Raw genomic sequence first — 16780 nt, 5'->3', positions numbered from 1 at the left:
TCAGAAGTGAAGAACTGACTCCTCCTCAAGAGCTTCACTCCGGGGTGACAGCCATGGGCCACCCTGTGACCCCAAGGGGGGCTTGTCCTGACACTAACAAAGCCATCCGTGAAATCCTCCATCAGAAACCCCATCCGTTCTTGAGAGCTACAAGTAGGAGTGTTGAAATCGCCACAGGCCAGCAGACTTTGTTTGAAATGAAGGGACACCTACCTTTGGGACACAAGCAGAATACTAGCAAGGAAGCGGCAAACAATTTGAGAGAAGAAACAAAAACCATTTTTAACTTCCGTATTGTAAATGTTATGTTACTTTAAGAATTACTAACAGTGATTTCAATGTGAATTGCACCCCCCCCCAGAAAATAAAAACTTTCAGAAATGACCCAGTTATCGTTAACTACTTAAATAAAGATCTCCAGAAGTCTTCCCCCCAGGCAGCTCACCTCCACAGCTTTGATGGATAACGGCTGTTTCCATCTAAATGTGTGGTTCAATCTCATGTGAATGAAAAATACAGATTATAAGGAATCACAGAAAATGAAAAGCCCTTTGATATTCAACTTCTCCTAACAGTTTCTTTTCAATGAGTTAGCATCTTATTTAGGAAGAACTTTCTTAAATTTTCTCTTAGACCTTTTTTCTTTGGGGGGAGAGATACAGCTAAATGATACAAGTGCAAAGAATACTTTTGGAACTAAAATGGAAAGCATATTTTTTTTTTTTTAAAGAACATTTGTTCAGCCTGCTGTGCTGAATTAGGTTTTGAGAGTCACCAAAGCTCTGGAATTTACACTGTGGCAGAGTACCAAATGAAAAAATAGAAGTTCGTCTTGTAAACAGAGCCGGGCAGGGCAGGCCTGTGTCTGTGCCTCATCCTGGCACGGCTCTGCCTACCGCCGGGTCCTCAGCGGTGCCGTGAGACCTGCCAACACTCAGGATGCCGCAGTGCAAACCCTAGATGCAGAGAAAAACTGGAACGAAAACATGAGAAGCAACTGTAAGAGAATCACTTATTCAGAAAAGTCCATTTGGTTTGGCTTCGCTTTATCTGGAAGTTTCCAGACCAATTTAGCCTGTATCCTGAAGAGATCCTAGCCTAGAAAAATAACTCTTTTTTTTTTTTTTTTTCAAGTACGTGCATCACTGGCTACTATTAATTCTTAATTTAGACTCATTTTGATAATGTCAGTGGAATAAAATGTGGAGTAGTATTTATTTAAGATGCATAAAAGCTATAAACATTAACATTTGTTTTCTCTTTCCTCAGGCCTATTTAATTTTTACCCCCTAAAATGAGTGGCATCCTGTTAACTTATTAACATGTACTTATTCTCATCCTTTTTAATAGTAGTGTTAGCTTTTAACATGAAGATTTTTTTTTTTTAATTCTGCTTGGCTTCTTTATCTTACATTTGTAAAATATTCTTAGTAATAGAGCATTAGTACTCATATATACAGACTATTTTTCTGTGTTATACCAATTGTGAAAAATATATATTTTTTATCAATCCATAGGGTTGTTGTTTTCCATGTGGTTATCTGGCTTGTCAGTTCTTTGTCTTACTAAGCAATTTGAATAATTTTTAATCCTTCAATGCCAATCCCCACATTGGTAGTCTTGAGTAAAACTCAGTTTACTTTACATATAAATTATGTAAAAGATGACTTATGATTTGATTAAAATTAAGGTGGTTTTTTAAATAAGATATGCTGTTCAGTAATAGTCTTTGAAAAAAATAATTAAAATTATAATGATGTAGCTATGAGTAATTATTAATATTTTACAGAAGGAATATTGAGCTAAGAGGGAAGAAATATTTTGAAGAAAATTAGTATTAGAGATAAAACTGTTCTCCTAGTATGTATATTTTTTTCATTCCCCATTAATAGTTTTTGTTCCTATATATTCAAATTATACTAATAATTTTTTTTTAAAATTCTGAAATTGAATGTAGACAACTTCTTTAGTTGCCTTAGAAGTCTTTGGTCCTTTAAGTTGTAAGATCACTAGGTATAATCAAGGGACCAAGATGGGGAAATCATTGTGGTAAAGTAACAGCAGATGCTTAGCTGGAGAACACAATAACAGAAACATACCTAAAGAGTGATGTGCAAACAAGTGTTCACACATTATATTTTAAATGTACTTTGAATGCTTATTGAAGGAATCTTCTGCTGACAGTTTTATGAAGAAAAATACCATTGGCCAGTCTGCTGGCTCACGCCTGTAACCTGTAATCCTAGCCCTCTGGGAGGCTGAGGCAGGAGGATTGCTTGAGGTCAGGAGTTTGAGGTTGCTGTGAGCTAGGCTGATGCCACGGCACTCTAGCCCGGGCAACAGAGTGAGACTCTGTCTCAAAAAAAAAAAAAAAGGAAAAAAAGAAAAATACCATTATCTAGTGTAAATATTTCCCTTGTGTATCTGCTTGGTATACTCTTATTTTTATGCCATATTTGCTTAAGGTATAATAGATCCTGCTTGAGTTGAGTGCCCGTGTGAGGAGGCATGCACAGGGCACTGTCTGCAGGTCTTTACCAGCGTGCGTGCTAGCATTTGACTAGTTCCTTTTAGCCCGAGCCTTTTGAGGATCACGCTTGAACTTGGGAAGGCACAGTAAATTAAGCTGGGTGCTGTAGTCTATTTCCAGCATTGCCTTTTGCCTCTTTCTCATACCTCATTCACCCCTGTGACCTTGTTAGAACAGTAATGTTTCTTCATAAAACATTCTTAATGAGTCTATTTACTTTGCATATCCAATGAGATCGTGTTTCATGTAATAAATTCTCTGCTCAAACATATGCCAAGAAGGCAGCCCTTGCAGCTGTTAAAGAATTAACTTTTTAACTGAGGGAGGGGCCTCTTGCCATGTAACCACAGCTATCATAGTTATATTTTTCTTATTTTAAGTGTTATTATGCAACTACTTGAAAGTTTTCTTTTGCTTTTTGTCTTGTTTTTCATACATGCATATATCAATCTTCAGCCTAGTTATTCCCAGGGAATAAGAATTTAAAAAGCAGATAAATACTGTATGTTTTCTAAAGAATGTTCATTTGATTTATATATTTATATATTAATCTGAAGAACTCAATTATCAGCTGCAATGGAGTTTAGGAACTTTATTTTTAATCAGAAGTAGTGAGTTCTTCCCCTGGTAAACTCTTTTTTTTTTAAAATAGATGGACTAGTTTGATTTCTGCTTTCCTAAATATCTCTTCCAGTTTGAATTTGGTGTCATAACAAGGAGCAAAAGCAAAAAGCCTGAGTTCTCTGTAACAGTAACAGCCCTTAAGTATGAAGAAGTGGACTGTGCTACTCCGGGAATTAGAAAAGAAAACATCTTGTGTATTGGCACAGGTGGTTCTACGCCTCTTGTTTAAAAGACTAATCTCTATCAATAGAGATGATCCAGTGCTGCCCTTATAGATAATTTAGAAAAGCCATTTTGGCTCTAGATCCTCTTCTCACCACTTTGACCTCCTGATTAGATGTCATGTGCAAATATAATGCGGTTTCTCTATTGTAGTTTTACATGTCGTTACAGCCAGTCACTTCCTCCCAAGCCTAATCACTGCAATAACTGGAAGCAGCATCCTCTGTACTCAGTTACTCTGTCGAATCCCTTTACCCCCGTACGATGGTGGTAACGTGGTACCTACCTCATAGGATGCTTATGATGATTAAACCAGGGGATTTTTTTTTCTTTTGCATTAGGGCTATATTTACTTTTTTTATCAGCATATTATAGGGGTACAAATGTTGAGGTTACATATATTGCCTTTGCCCCACCCAAATCAGAGCTTCAAGCTTGTCCATCTCCCAGACAAACAGTTCACTTTATAAGGGTGAAACTACTTTTAAAAGGGGGTTGGGGAGAGAGTGGAGAAGAGAGGGTAGAGGATGGTAGATGTTTGTTTTTTCTTTTTTCTCCATGGTGCTGAACAATCTTCCAAGCACGCATTCTGAGATCACAGCATTTGCCTTTTGTGTGTATTTTGGAAAAATATTTCTAAAATTATCTCTTAACGACACTTATAAGGGATTTATTCCTGTTTTTCAGAAAAATATGAACCAGACAGGTTTCTTTCAGACAAATGTTAAGGCTGGAATGTGCATTGGAGGGTCTTACTTACTAACATTGTAGGGCCACCGGATCTCAGTAAGTCATTTAATCACTTTCTTCTACCTCAGGGCAGAACTGCTCTCGGGCAAGCAGGATACCCGCCTACCTATTACTTTGGAGTTTTTAGAAAAGAATGGTACATGTTCTTGCTGGTAGCACATTCCAAGCTCTCTCCATAACACATTCCAAAACGCTTGGAGGAAATTCTCCTGATGTCTAATCTAAATCCCTTTTTTTGCCCTTTAAACCCTTTATATTTTATCTTGACCTCCGTGGAAATAAAAAATAGATGCTCACTGTGATTTGGCAAATGTCTCTAAGTCCTTGAAACTGCTATTGGGCTTCTCATCGCACTCAGCTGCTGCTCTGGAATAAGTCGGCGCAATCTTTTTCCACCTTTTTTCTTTCGTAAACATGTTTTGTCCAGGGCTTTGGGGGTGGAGGATTTGTTATTTTCTTGCTCCTTTCTGATACTTCCACGAGGTGTATATTGGCACAGCAGTTGTCACGTAGCATCAACCCTCTGTCCACCCCACCCTGGCCGTGAGGCGCTGGCTGCCTGCCTGCCCCACCCTGCCTGCGGTTCTCCCTAAGATATGCCGGGGGAGCCACTCGGTCCAGTGGTGGTCCGTCTAATTTTAGTTCCAAACCAGCCAACGTTTCAGCAGAAGAAAGCTCCAGAAGCTTACTCCATCACTCAGGAGGGATCACTCAGAGGCTGTTTCTCTGACATGCTGAGTTTCCTCCTCTTCTGAGGTTCTTGCCCCATTTAACACAGTCCCCAGCCTGGCCAGATTTCAAAGACATGTTCCCTCTCACCTTTAAACCTCTGGCCCGAGATCAGACTCTCCCCACACATGTCCTCATGTGTACACTCGTTCCTGAGTCTGACTGGCATAAAAAAAAAAAAAAATGAAAAGCTTTTTTTAAGTATTAGAGAAAAAAAGGTTATAATTACAGAAAATACAAATGCCATAAAAATAATCAAGTTCACCGTCTGTCTAGCCCCATGAGTACCTTGCAGGCAGCTCCCAGCTTTGCCCCGTTCTAGGTCCCCATCTGTCACCAGTAGGGAAGGTATTGTATTTCTGTCATGGGGGAGTCATCTTCCAGAAATGGGTTATTCTCTGTAAAGTCAAGACAACCCCTGTTCTGACTCCCTTAGACTCCCTTGATCCTCCCTGCTTGGCTCTGGCTTCTGGTCTGAGGGACTCTCCCCTTAGCAGGGTCAGTGGCACTTGACTTTGGATGGATCCCCGTGCAGGGACATGGCATGGTCCACGTGGGCCCCTGGTGTCATCTGAATCTCACTGAAAGCAAACCAGAGCATGGTGGGAATTACCACAAGGGAACAGGAAAGTGTGAGCTCCTGTGGAGAAACAAAACAACTTCTCCCTGCTGTTGTCTTTTCTTCTAAATATATTGTCAGTGTTATTACCCCAAGACTTACCATAGCCTGCTTTATAAACCTAATTAATTGATTATGTATTGATTCCACTTCTCCAAGATTGCGGTGTCTTGTCAGACTCAGATCTTGCTAGTCAATATTGCATGCTCACAAAGCAACGTACTTCCTACACAATGGGTGGGTATTAGTTATTTGCTAAGTAATTGGTAAATGTATTCTACAACAGTTGTATCAAAGTTATATTTATTATAGATGTAGATGAAGATATCTATGGATAGCTTTACATACACATTAAAATTTAATATGTGGAGCTCCACTAATCTGGAATGTCTTTTAATGTGGTCAGAGGTTAGGTTTGTGTTTTCCTGAGCATGTTTCCTACGCTAATAAAATCAATAATGCATGTTAATTTATTAAATGATATAGATTAATCTGAGAATATTTAGAGACACTTTAAAAAACACCCTGTTTTCAACTTTGTTAACCATTTGAGGAGTATGTATAAACAATTAAAATGCTACTTCTCTGCTAATCAGTTGAGAAGCTAATTATTTGTTCATCAAAGCAACTTGCCCCGGGACCCTCAGCCCAGTTCTGATGGTGTGTATTGCCTTGCGAGCCATTCACATGCTCTTCTTTCTCTTAGTACCAGTGAGGGCAGCTTCGCCTCATGACCAGTTAAACCTGTAGAAAGATGACATTCCTTCCTTTGGTTTCATGACACAAAAATACTAAGTGGCCCCCCTGTCTCTCCGAGTATTCCTCCTCTGGCAGTAGAAAGGCAAAGAGAAGTCATGCAGACAAGAGGATGGGGAAAAGAGGAAAACCCGATCGGGATCATTGGGCTGAAATCCATGCCGCCTGTACGAGGGTGGTGACAGACATGGGCTGTTAAAGAGGATGGTAGGGGGCAAGGTGGGGAGAGAATGCAGTTATTGTCTTGTGGGCTGTAATTACATTTGGCCGATGGACAGAAAGATGCATATTTTAATATAAACCCAGTATATCCTCTCTAAGGTTTACTGCCAAGACCTAAATTTTTGAGAGATGGCATGCATCTCTCAAGCATTGCTGCAATGACAGAATTCTCACTTCTAGTGAAGTGTTGTGATTGAAAAAAATTCCATATTCTTCTAGCTATCAGTCTTTTGTTCTGCTCTAGAGGGGGGAAATTGTCCTGATTACCGTTTCTAAGAGTAAAGAATCTATAAGTGGTCCAAGTACTATGAGAACCCTGTTTATCTCATCATCTTACCGTGGGTTGCAAGAGTGGTATGATTCCTAGCCAGCCATCCTCCCACCACACCAGCGCATTGTCAGAAGGGTGTGTAACAGCCCATGTCAGCCTCAGGAGGTCAGGCAAACGGAAAAAGGACCTTGCCATGCCATGTTTCGAGGCTTTTACGAATCTTGGGATCCCATTGGGAAATTTTCACAGTCTCTATAGGGTTTCACCAAGATACTCTCTGCATGTTGCTCAGGATAGGAAGAAGTTCTATCCCATTACCAGTTCCTGGGGGAAAAATTCATGGAGAGTCTATGGAGTTCTGTCTCCCAGCAGTGCCAGGAGAAGGTAGCTGCCACGATGCTGCTAGTAATTAAGGACTTGACACCGAAAGGCAGCTACTAAGCACATACTAGTTCCTATAACATCCAGGTACAACAAGTGAAACTCCTCTTTTAAGTGTGTTTAAGTGAGACTGGGAGACATGTATAGTCACATTCATGCACCCTACACACACACAGCTAATGTTCTGGCAATTGAGAAATGGTGTATGGCTCTGGCCACCTGGGACCAGGGGATCCCCAAGCCTAGTGCCATTAACTCCATGTTAATTTAGTAAGGTGCTATGTAGTAATAAGACCCCAAATTTATGTCCACTGATGCTTTGGATAATAAAAACATGCTCATTAAGAATCTTTAGCCAAAAACTGTTCCTGCATAATTGGCAAGCATCTTAATTATACACTTGGATTTGAAGCTTGTATTAATCTTAAACTATAAAAATAATACAAATTAGGTAAATAGAAAAGGATTAGAAGAAGAAAGACTGCACTGCATAGAGGTGAAGAGTATGAATTCGGAGCCATGGGTGGATTCATATCCTTGCCCTGGTATTTACCGGCTTTGCAATCTTGAAAAACCAGTTAATCTCTCTGATTCAGTTTCTTCATTTGAAAAATGGAAATAGTAACAGTGCCTAATCATAGGGCCATGGTGAGCACTGGAATGGTCCAAACATTAAAAATCACTTTGAACTGTGCTTGGAACGAAAATGCTAAATAAATTTAGCTTATTGTTATTTTAGACGTGGCATTTAAGGGTAGTCACTCCACAAATGGATCATTACACAGTAGAAATTTTGAAAAGGAGTAATAATTAACAATCCAGAAATTTTATCATAAAATCTCAAAAGCTTGCCTACATTTCCCACAGGGAAGTAAATGAATACTTCATATATGTAATAGTTAAAATTTATTAAAATTAGAAAATAGATTTATTCAACAGACACTTATGAAGGACCCATAAGCATCATGGGAAGGGATTTAATGTTATAAGAATACATAAGACATTGCCACCAGCTTCAAAGACCCAAAATTTTAGAATATAGCATGTATTAGAAGAACAGCATAAAATTTTCAGGCCGTTTAGAAATGTTACTTTGAATGATATAATTATTTAGGTAACTGCACTCCCAGTGCGTTTAGAAAAGATACTGGGTAAATACAATTGGCTGAAGAATCTGCACACTGAAAATATTTATGACCTTGAATTACTTAAGTAAATATAGATTATTACTCAATTCTGAGTATCTCGCATGTCTTCACAAAATCACAGCGTAAAGTCAAATGTATTAATGCTAAATGTGATATTGATAATCTACTTGGTAGGTTTATGCTACAGACCACAGCCTTTTGTGTAAGTGCTAGAGAAGATATTAAATATTCTTCATGGTATTTCATAGCATTGACCTTAAGCCAGCCATGAGAATAAACACAGCAGTGGAGACCTACAGCCTAAAACAAATATGAGTTTTATCATTAATTTGCAAGCAAATATCACTTTTAATAAAATTTGAAAATATCACCGTTGGCTGTTTCTAGTCAATTAAATTATGCTTATCATCAGATGTAGTCTTACGAAGGATGAGGACATTTTAATGTACTAGAATATTTTTAGTATTCATAAAATTATGGGAAAGAATGAAAGTGATAATGAAATACTATTTCAGATGTTAGTATTATAATAATTTCTAACGTATTTTTGTCACACCCACTTAGTCCTCTGTGACATAAGAGAGGGGAACATTATCATCCCCATTTTACAGATTAATCATTTGAGGCTTAGGAAAGAGTTGGTGACAGGGAAGCAGTTCCGGCTGTCTAACTGCCCAAATGACTGAAGAATGCTGTTGAGGATTTTCTCAGGCTCCTAGGGAGTCATCAGCTGACCAGCATTTTGGATTGTATAGGTGTTTGGTTCTTTTTTTCTCCTTCTGTTTTGTGTAGTTTTTGAGGCACTTTGCTGATTATTTTTTCGTGGGTTCTCTTGTTCATTCATTGGAAGTATCTTGGTTGCCTAGAATCCACCCATCACTGCTGAGCAGTCCTAGGCCAGCGCTTCCCATTACCGTACATGAGTACGATGCATCTGCTTTTCAGTGGGACAATTCAGAAAGTCAGACTTTTCTGCCTCAAATCTTTTATTAAAGGAGACAGTCTATAAATTAATTACTGAGATTTGAAAACTGTTTTGTTAATCTTAAACTCAGTAAAGGCAAAAATTATGTCTTATTCCTCTTTTAAGCCTAGTGCCAATATTTAATCTGTTGTTGGATGATGGTTTATCTTTTCTCTGAATTAACTTTTTCTGTAATGAATGTGATAAATATTAATGGCTGTAATTGTAAACACAAATGATTTTTTTTAATCAGGTTAATCGGTGTAGCGTAGTCTTACTCTCTGTTAAATTTGTATCCTGTAAATTCCTCATATATGTTAGGATTAAGCAGAAGGTTTCCTCAAGAATTTTTAAATACATTGAAAACCTTACAATTGCAAAGTAAGTTATTATCACAGACCTAAGCACAATTTGGCCCTTCTAAGCTCTCTTTTTCTTTTTAGTCCATTCTCTCATTCATCTGTCTTCCCAATTGTCTATCCATCTACACATCCACCGCCCATCACATTAGGATATGAAATAATTTACCCTTCCTCTGAGCTCTGTTTCACATATACTAGCTGTGTGAGCTTAGATAGATTTCTTAACCTCTCTGGTCTCCATTTCCTTATTCTAAAATGAGAATCATAATAGTACCTACTCATAAAATTGATAAATTGGTTAATTTATAGAAAGCATTTATAATAGTGCCTGGTATCAGTAAGCGTTCAGTACATTTTAGCTGTTTTCGTTTTTATCACGGTACCTAGCTCTATCTGCACTGCAGTACAGTTTCGTGGTACATTTCTCAGCTCCTCTCTCACTAGGCTGAACTCTTGTTGAGGAAAAGCTAAAGCTTGATTATATTGAAAATATTAGCTGGGCTCCTAATGCAGCTTATGCCATGTCTTGCGTAGAGGAGACAAGCACTGAAGATTTGTAGGATAAATGAAAAGAGGGAGGAATTTGTTCTCCTGATATCCAGAGTAGTAATAATCGGGCTTTGTAGGCTTTCTCTGAATTATTTAAAAAAGATACTTAAAAAAGATAATACTTCTATTGGCATAACAAGACCTGTTTAGAAGAAAAGCATGCTTTAACCAATATGTCAATATTTAATTGTAAGTTATCTCACGTAATATATTTCAAACATAATTTTAATTTGCTCCTCTCATTTGATTTTTTTTTTAATAGCTCGAAAGTCAAAGAAGTTGGGAAAGTTAAAAGGGATTCATGAGGAACAGCCACAGCAGCAGCCGCCGCCCCCACCGCCACCCCCCCAGAGCCCCGAGGAAGGGACGACGTACATCGCCCCGGCGAAAGAGCCCTCGGTCAACACAGCACTGGTCCCTCAGCTTTCCACAATTTCTCGGGCTCTCACGCCCTCCCCCGCCATGCTCCTCGAAAGCATTGAACCCGAAATCGTGTACGCGGGCTACGACAGCTCCAAACCAGACACAGCCGAAAATCTGCTCTCCACGCTCAACCGCTTGGCAGGCAAACAGATGATTCAAGTCGTGAAGTGGGCAAAGGTACTTCCAGGTAGGATCGCCTCTCCTCCCACGGCCGCGTCCTGAGTTAGACAAGTCGGGGCAGCAGGCTTCGCCGTGGCCAGCGGTGCACTTGGAGACAGCTTTCTATTAAATACTGATACCAGATTTTTCAATTGATACCAAATTGTTCGAGTGTACGGGGAGACTCTGGTTAACGTGCTCATTTCTTCTGAGAATGTCGGGTTAAGGATTCTATTGTTAAAATAACAGATGCCTTTCTTATGTTGATGATTGAAATGGGAAATTTCATCCCCTAAATGTTAATAAGATGAAATACATTCTGTTTGTGGAAGCACAAGTTGAGCCCATTGTTAGCAGTTTGTAACCCGGGTTAATCTAAGCAGATACCAGGTAAGCCAAGGCTTAGCAAGTCAGTTGTAAGAGACCCTAAAAATCCCCTCTGTCTAAAAAATGTCACCTTACCAGCACCCTTTAAATTGTCCTTGAAATTCCCGTTTTAGTCATATTTTTTCTGTTAAAGGGTTTTATTCATCAGGCCCCTCTTGATCTACAGGAACATCACTTAGAATTGTTATCCCGTTGTCCCCGTCTATTAATCTAAAGCCATTGCTTAGATCACCTGGGGTCAACCAGTAGCCAGAAGGACAAAGCTTGGGGAAAGAAGCTTCTTCAAAGAAGAAGCTTTGAAGAAGCGGTGAAATTCTGCAGATGGAAAAATGACATGATGCCACTGGGAAAATAGGGGGTGAGAAAAGGACCGAAAGAAGGCTGGAGGACCCGAAAGGGAGTCTGTCGGAGAGGGGAGGGTAGGTGCCAAGGATTTCTATTCTACTGCGGAACTTTGTCAAAGTCTAGTATTATGCCTGGCTATGGGAAGCAAGGAATAATATTTTTTAAGCACCACAAACTCAACAAAATGAAAATCTTCCACCATTACTGCAGGTAGGCAGCTGTTGGCAGTTGTTAAATTATCCTTTATTTTAGTGTTATTAATTATAGGTGGGATGAAGCAAATTTTAAAAGTTAATACAAATTCTCTCAGTCTAACCTAGGATTTTAGGCTGTCATCCACATAGAAACACTGAACCCTCCGGTTTTAGTTTGCCCTAGCAGTTCAGCCTCATGGGGAATTTGGGGTGAATTTAAAATGAAACGTGGAACAGGGTCAGGTATGTGGGTGCTTCGTAATGACTGTTGAATTGATTGGAGTTTATTAGAGTAAGGTGGCTGTTTGGGGTTGACTTAAGAAGCTCCTTCCTGGCATGTACTTAAATGCTAAGTGTATTTCTGTGATTAATTGTTTTATTCTTCAGGATTTAAAAACTTGCCTCTTGAGGACCAAATTACCCTAATCCAGTATTCTTGGATGTGTCTATCATCATTTGCCTTGAGCTGGAGATCGTACAAACATACGAACAGCCAATTTCTCTATTTTGCACCAGACCTAGTCTTTAATGAGTAAGTACCTATTAATTAGCCTTCATAAACTAAACTGCAGTTATTTGTTATGTTTTTTAAAAAATAATTTCTAAATGCATGTTTGTGAAAGAATCTATTGATACTGGCATTTTTTTAAAGTTAAAAATGTATAGATTTTTGATGACTTTAAAAATTACTTTGCAACATTATACTGTGCACTTCTGAGTATATATAAAATCAGTATATTATAGATATAAATCCCACATAATAGTATGTGGGAAATGTCTCAAAAGAAAGACGATCCAATTGGCTCTGAAAATTTGACTGGTACAAAGCCACAATTAATAGAAAACAGTCTCTTTGGGTATCTACTCCAGTTGGGAAGACTATCTAATTTCTAGGAAATGTGAATGTATAAAGTGCCAGTTTTTATGAGCATCATATAATGGTTCTTTTGTTAACAGTATACAGCTGCTCAATGTGTTTTCATGACAATCATAATTACCCTTCTTTGCCATCATAAAAGAAGGCAAAATGTTATTCTGTAGTGAGACATTTTTAGTTTCATGATGCATTTTAAAAGATTAAAAGAATAGTAATAGATTTCTCTTTGGCCATGAATTCCTTCCCACTTTAAGTTTATGTCTTAATGCTGTTTGCATTCCACATTAGCGCATTTCATTTATGCTTCTATCTAGCAGTGCTTCTTTGTAATTGCTGGGTCAAGAAATACTTAAAAAGGAACATTTGAATTATGATAGTAACCACAGCCACATTCTAACAGATGGCTCTCTCTAGAGATATGAAAATAGGGGTTTCAGTAGGGAAGGAGGCAGATGAGAAATAAGTTGGTGATAAAAAGAGGGAAAAGTAATGCAAAATATTAGAAGTAGATACCTAGTGCCAAGATACTCCAATAGTACCAGTAGAAATTTACCTAAGAGTACCAGTTCACTCAAATGCGATGTACCACAAAGACAATTTTATTCCAAACATAAATTAGGAACATCAGTTGTTGATTCGCAAGGTGGCCCTTCTTTTGGCAATTAGTCAGAACATGTAATTGCAGTACTGCGTCAATTTTCATCAAAAGCATGAACTAAAGCCAAACAACTGAAATACACGTTTTAATTTACTTGTATTCTTCAATAATTAGCTGTATTACTAAATAGCAAACCTGTCTTTAAAGACGTTCTGCAAACCAAAAGAAAAAACATATTAAGGCAGGTCCTTGTTTTAAAAGGAAGTGTAAGTAAATAAGAATCTCTGTTAGTGCCAACAGTGTATTGGCATTTGATTTTGTTTTATAACAGAAGATTAAAACAATTCATTTAATCTTTTTTAGTACATTCTATTTTTTGTCATAAAATTTATATAACATGAAATTTGCCATATTTAAACATATGGTTCAGTGACATTAATGACATTCATATTGTTGTGCAGCCATCACCACTATCCATATCCAATACTTTTTCATCGTCCCAAACAGAAACTCTGAACCCATTCCACCATAGCTCCCCATTCCCTCCTCTCTTAGATCCCTGGTAATCATTAATCTATGAATTTGTCTATCCTAGATATTTAACATGAGTAGAATCATACAACATTTATCCTTTTGTGTCTGGCTTATTTCACTGAACCTAACGTTTTCTGTGTTTATCCATATTGTACCATGGGTTAGAATTCCATCCCTTTTTTATGGTAGAATAATATTCCATTATATGTATCTAGAGTCAATGCTCATTATTCGCAGATTCTGCATTTGCAAATTTACCTACTTGCTGCATTTATTTGTAACCCCAAAGTCAATACCCACAGCATAGTCATGGTCACTCACAGTCATGTACAGAGAAGCAAACAATTTGGGTGGCCCAGAGAGCTCATTTCAGTTGACATCAGACAAGGAGCTGCTCTGCCTTCTTGTTTCAGCTCTCACACCACAAACAAGCATCCTTTTCACATTCTGCTTAGTGCCACGTTTCTTGCATCTTTGTGCTTTTTGTCGGTAATTTCACTGTTTAAAATGGCCCCCAAGCAGGGTGCTGAGTCCTGGCTAGTGTTCGAGAGCTCAGGAAGGCTGTGAGGTGCCCCGCAGAGAAAACGTGTGCTGGAGAAGCTTCCTTCAAGCGTGAGTTAGAGCGCTGTTGGCTGTGAGTTCAGCATTAAGGAATTGACAATATGCATTTAATAAGATGTCCTTAAAGAGAAACACACAAAAAACAAGAACAGGAATAGATCAGTTGATGAAAATGTTGTGACCAGAGGCTCGAAGGACCGTAATCCTGCATTTTCCCTAGGAGCAACAGTTCCATATCTGCTGATTGAGTGTTTGCTGTGATTTTATACAACGTAACTGTAGCAAATAAAAAGAACTGACCACATTTTGTTTATCCAGTCATCTGTGGACGGGCACTTGGGTTGTTTCCACCTTGGACTATTGAGAGTAATGCTGCTGTGAACGGGGATGGACAGATGTCTCTCCCAGACCCTGCTTTTAGGTACATACATAGGAGTGGCATAGCTGGGGCACATGGTAACTCTATGTTTAACTTTTTGAGGAGCCACCAAACTGCCTTCCGCAGCATTGCACTATTTTACATTCCCACAAGCAGTGTTCAAGGGTTCTAATTTCTCCACAGCCTCACCAACACTTTTTTTCCTTTTTTTGTTTTAACAGCCTTCCTAGTAGGTGTGAAGTGGTGTCTCATTATGGTCTTCATTTACATTTCCCTAATAACTAGTGATATTGGATGTCTTTTCATATGCTTCTTGGTCACTTGCACATCTTCTTTGTAGAAATGTCCATTTAAGTCCTTTGCCCATTTTTAAATTGTTTGTCTTTTTGTTCTTGAGTTATAGTAGTTGTTAATATATTCTGGATATTAAACCCTAATCAGATAGATGGTCTGTAAATATTTTCTCCCATTCCATGGGGTGTCTTTTTACTCTCTTGAAAGTATACTTTGATGCACATTTTTAATTCTAATGAAGTCAAACTTATCTATTTTTTTTTTTTTTTGGTCTGGTTGCCTTTGCTTTTGGTGTCATCTATTAATTTTTAATTGTGTGTAAGCATCTGAGCATAAAGGATTCCAAACAAAGTACAGAATTGTAAGAATCTTTTTTAACAAATGAAACTTAGGGGAAAGTACCTTATATTGAAAGCCTAGGAAAATTAATGTCATTAAAAGGTTTTGGAAATAAGTAAAAAGAGGAAACCTTAAAAAGAAAAGGCTACAGAAGCTTTGTGTGCATTTGTCTGTTCTAGAAAATATATTAAATAGATACAGATAAAATGGAAACAGCAAAAGATAACTGCTGTCTAATATTATGAATAGTTGAATGTTATTTTATAATTATTAGAATGGAAATTTTGTTTTCTGTTCTTAAAACTTTTGACCCAACCCAATCAAGATTTCTGTAGGGTTTTCTCTCAAATAGAAAAATCAGGGCAAAGTTGTATTTTTTAAGGGGGCAGAGTGGGTACCTCTTCCAAGAAAGAATTGGAAACAACATAAGGCCTTTTGGTCAAATCACATTGATATATAGAGCTTTATGTACTAGCTCTATCACAGGTTACTGTGATAGACCCGGTATTTTTTAGGGAAATCACTGTTACAGAGGATGGCCCAATGCATGTGCATGCCTCATCTTGCACTTATTCAAGGAATATTTAACTGTTGTCAGTATTCTAAGCAGTGGTTTTAAAACAGTGAGAGGAAAAAAAGGAGACCTAGTTCCTATCTCATAGAACATACAGTCTAATGGGGAAACAGAAATTAATCAGAATCCTCTAAGTAAAATATAATTGTGATAGGTATTGAAAGGAAAAGTGCTTTGAGAGCAGTTAATGGGAGGGATTGATCTGGTCAGGAAAGACTTCCCTGGGAATGATTAAGCTGGTATCAAATAGGTGAAGAAGTACAGGAGGAAGAAAGTCAATCTAGGCTGACAGCCCAGCGTGTGCAAAGGCCCAGTGGCAGGAAGGAACGTGGGTCCTTCAGTGAACTGAGAGCAGGATAGTGTGGCTGGAGCACCAGGGATGCTCAGGAGCTGGGGGAGATTGGAGGGGAGCAAGAGACTAGGTGTGTGAATTTTGACAGCCAATTTAGGGACTTGGTTCTTTATTTTAAGAGAAATGGGAAAGCCATTGAAGTGTTCTAAATGCTGGGGTAACATTTCCAGATTTACTTCTTGAAAAGATCTATCTGAATGCAGGATGGAGAAGAGCCTGGAAGTGAGTCAGAGCAGATTCTGGGAGCCCAGACAGGTGGCTGAGATGGAAATCCAGGTGATACTGTAAGGTGGAATCAACAGACATTGGAAGCGGTTGAATATTGGTAAGGATTGGAGGAATGGAAGAAATAGGTATCTAGAAAGACATTCAAGCCTCTGTCTTAAGTGCCAGGAAGGATTTGATGCCACTCACTGTGATAGGGAACAAAGGAAGAAGACCAGGATTTGGAAGGGCAGGGGAAGGGGGAGCTTGAGGCCAGCTTCAAACACGTTAGGACTGAATTGCTTTGAAAGATTATCCAAGATGAGATATTAAATAGACAGTTGTTTGTACAGGTCAGAAGTGCAAAGTGATGTCCTGGGTGAATACACAGATTTTGAACTTGGAGGTAGCAGTTGGAGGAAGAGTATTGTGT

At 38.5% G+C, this 16780-nt stretch overlaps 1 protein-coding gene across 4 annotated transcripts in view; it reads left to right on the top strand.

Moving 5' to 3' along the window:
- Positions 1–16780, top strand: part of NR3C2 (nuclear receptor subfamily 3 group C member 2) — a 317980-nt gene that overhangs the window by 244532 nt on the left and 56668 nt on the right. For 2 of the 4 annotated variants that reach the window (XM_069493151.1, XM_069493152.1), the window contains exons 5-6: positions 10390–10737; positions 12023–12167. In XM_069493151.1, the coding sequence (XP_069349252.1) occupies positions 10390–10737; positions 12023–12167 (493 nt within the window). The remainder of the gene's footprint in view (positions 1–10389; positions 10738–12022; positions 12168–16780) is intronic. The other 2 variants (XM_069493155.1, XM_069493154.1) reach the window with 1 other exon arrangement.

The sequence above is a fragment of the Eulemur rufifrons genome, chromosome 18 (genome assembly GCF_041146395.1).
Source record: "Eulemur rufifrons isolate Redbay chromosome 18, OSU_ERuf_1, whole genome shotgun sequence".
In the NCBI taxonomy this organism is placed as follows: Eukaryota; Metazoa; Chordata; class Mammalia; order Primates; family Lemuridae; genus Eulemur; species Eulemur rufifrons.
This window is presented reverse-complemented; position numbering and strand designations above follow the sequence as displayed.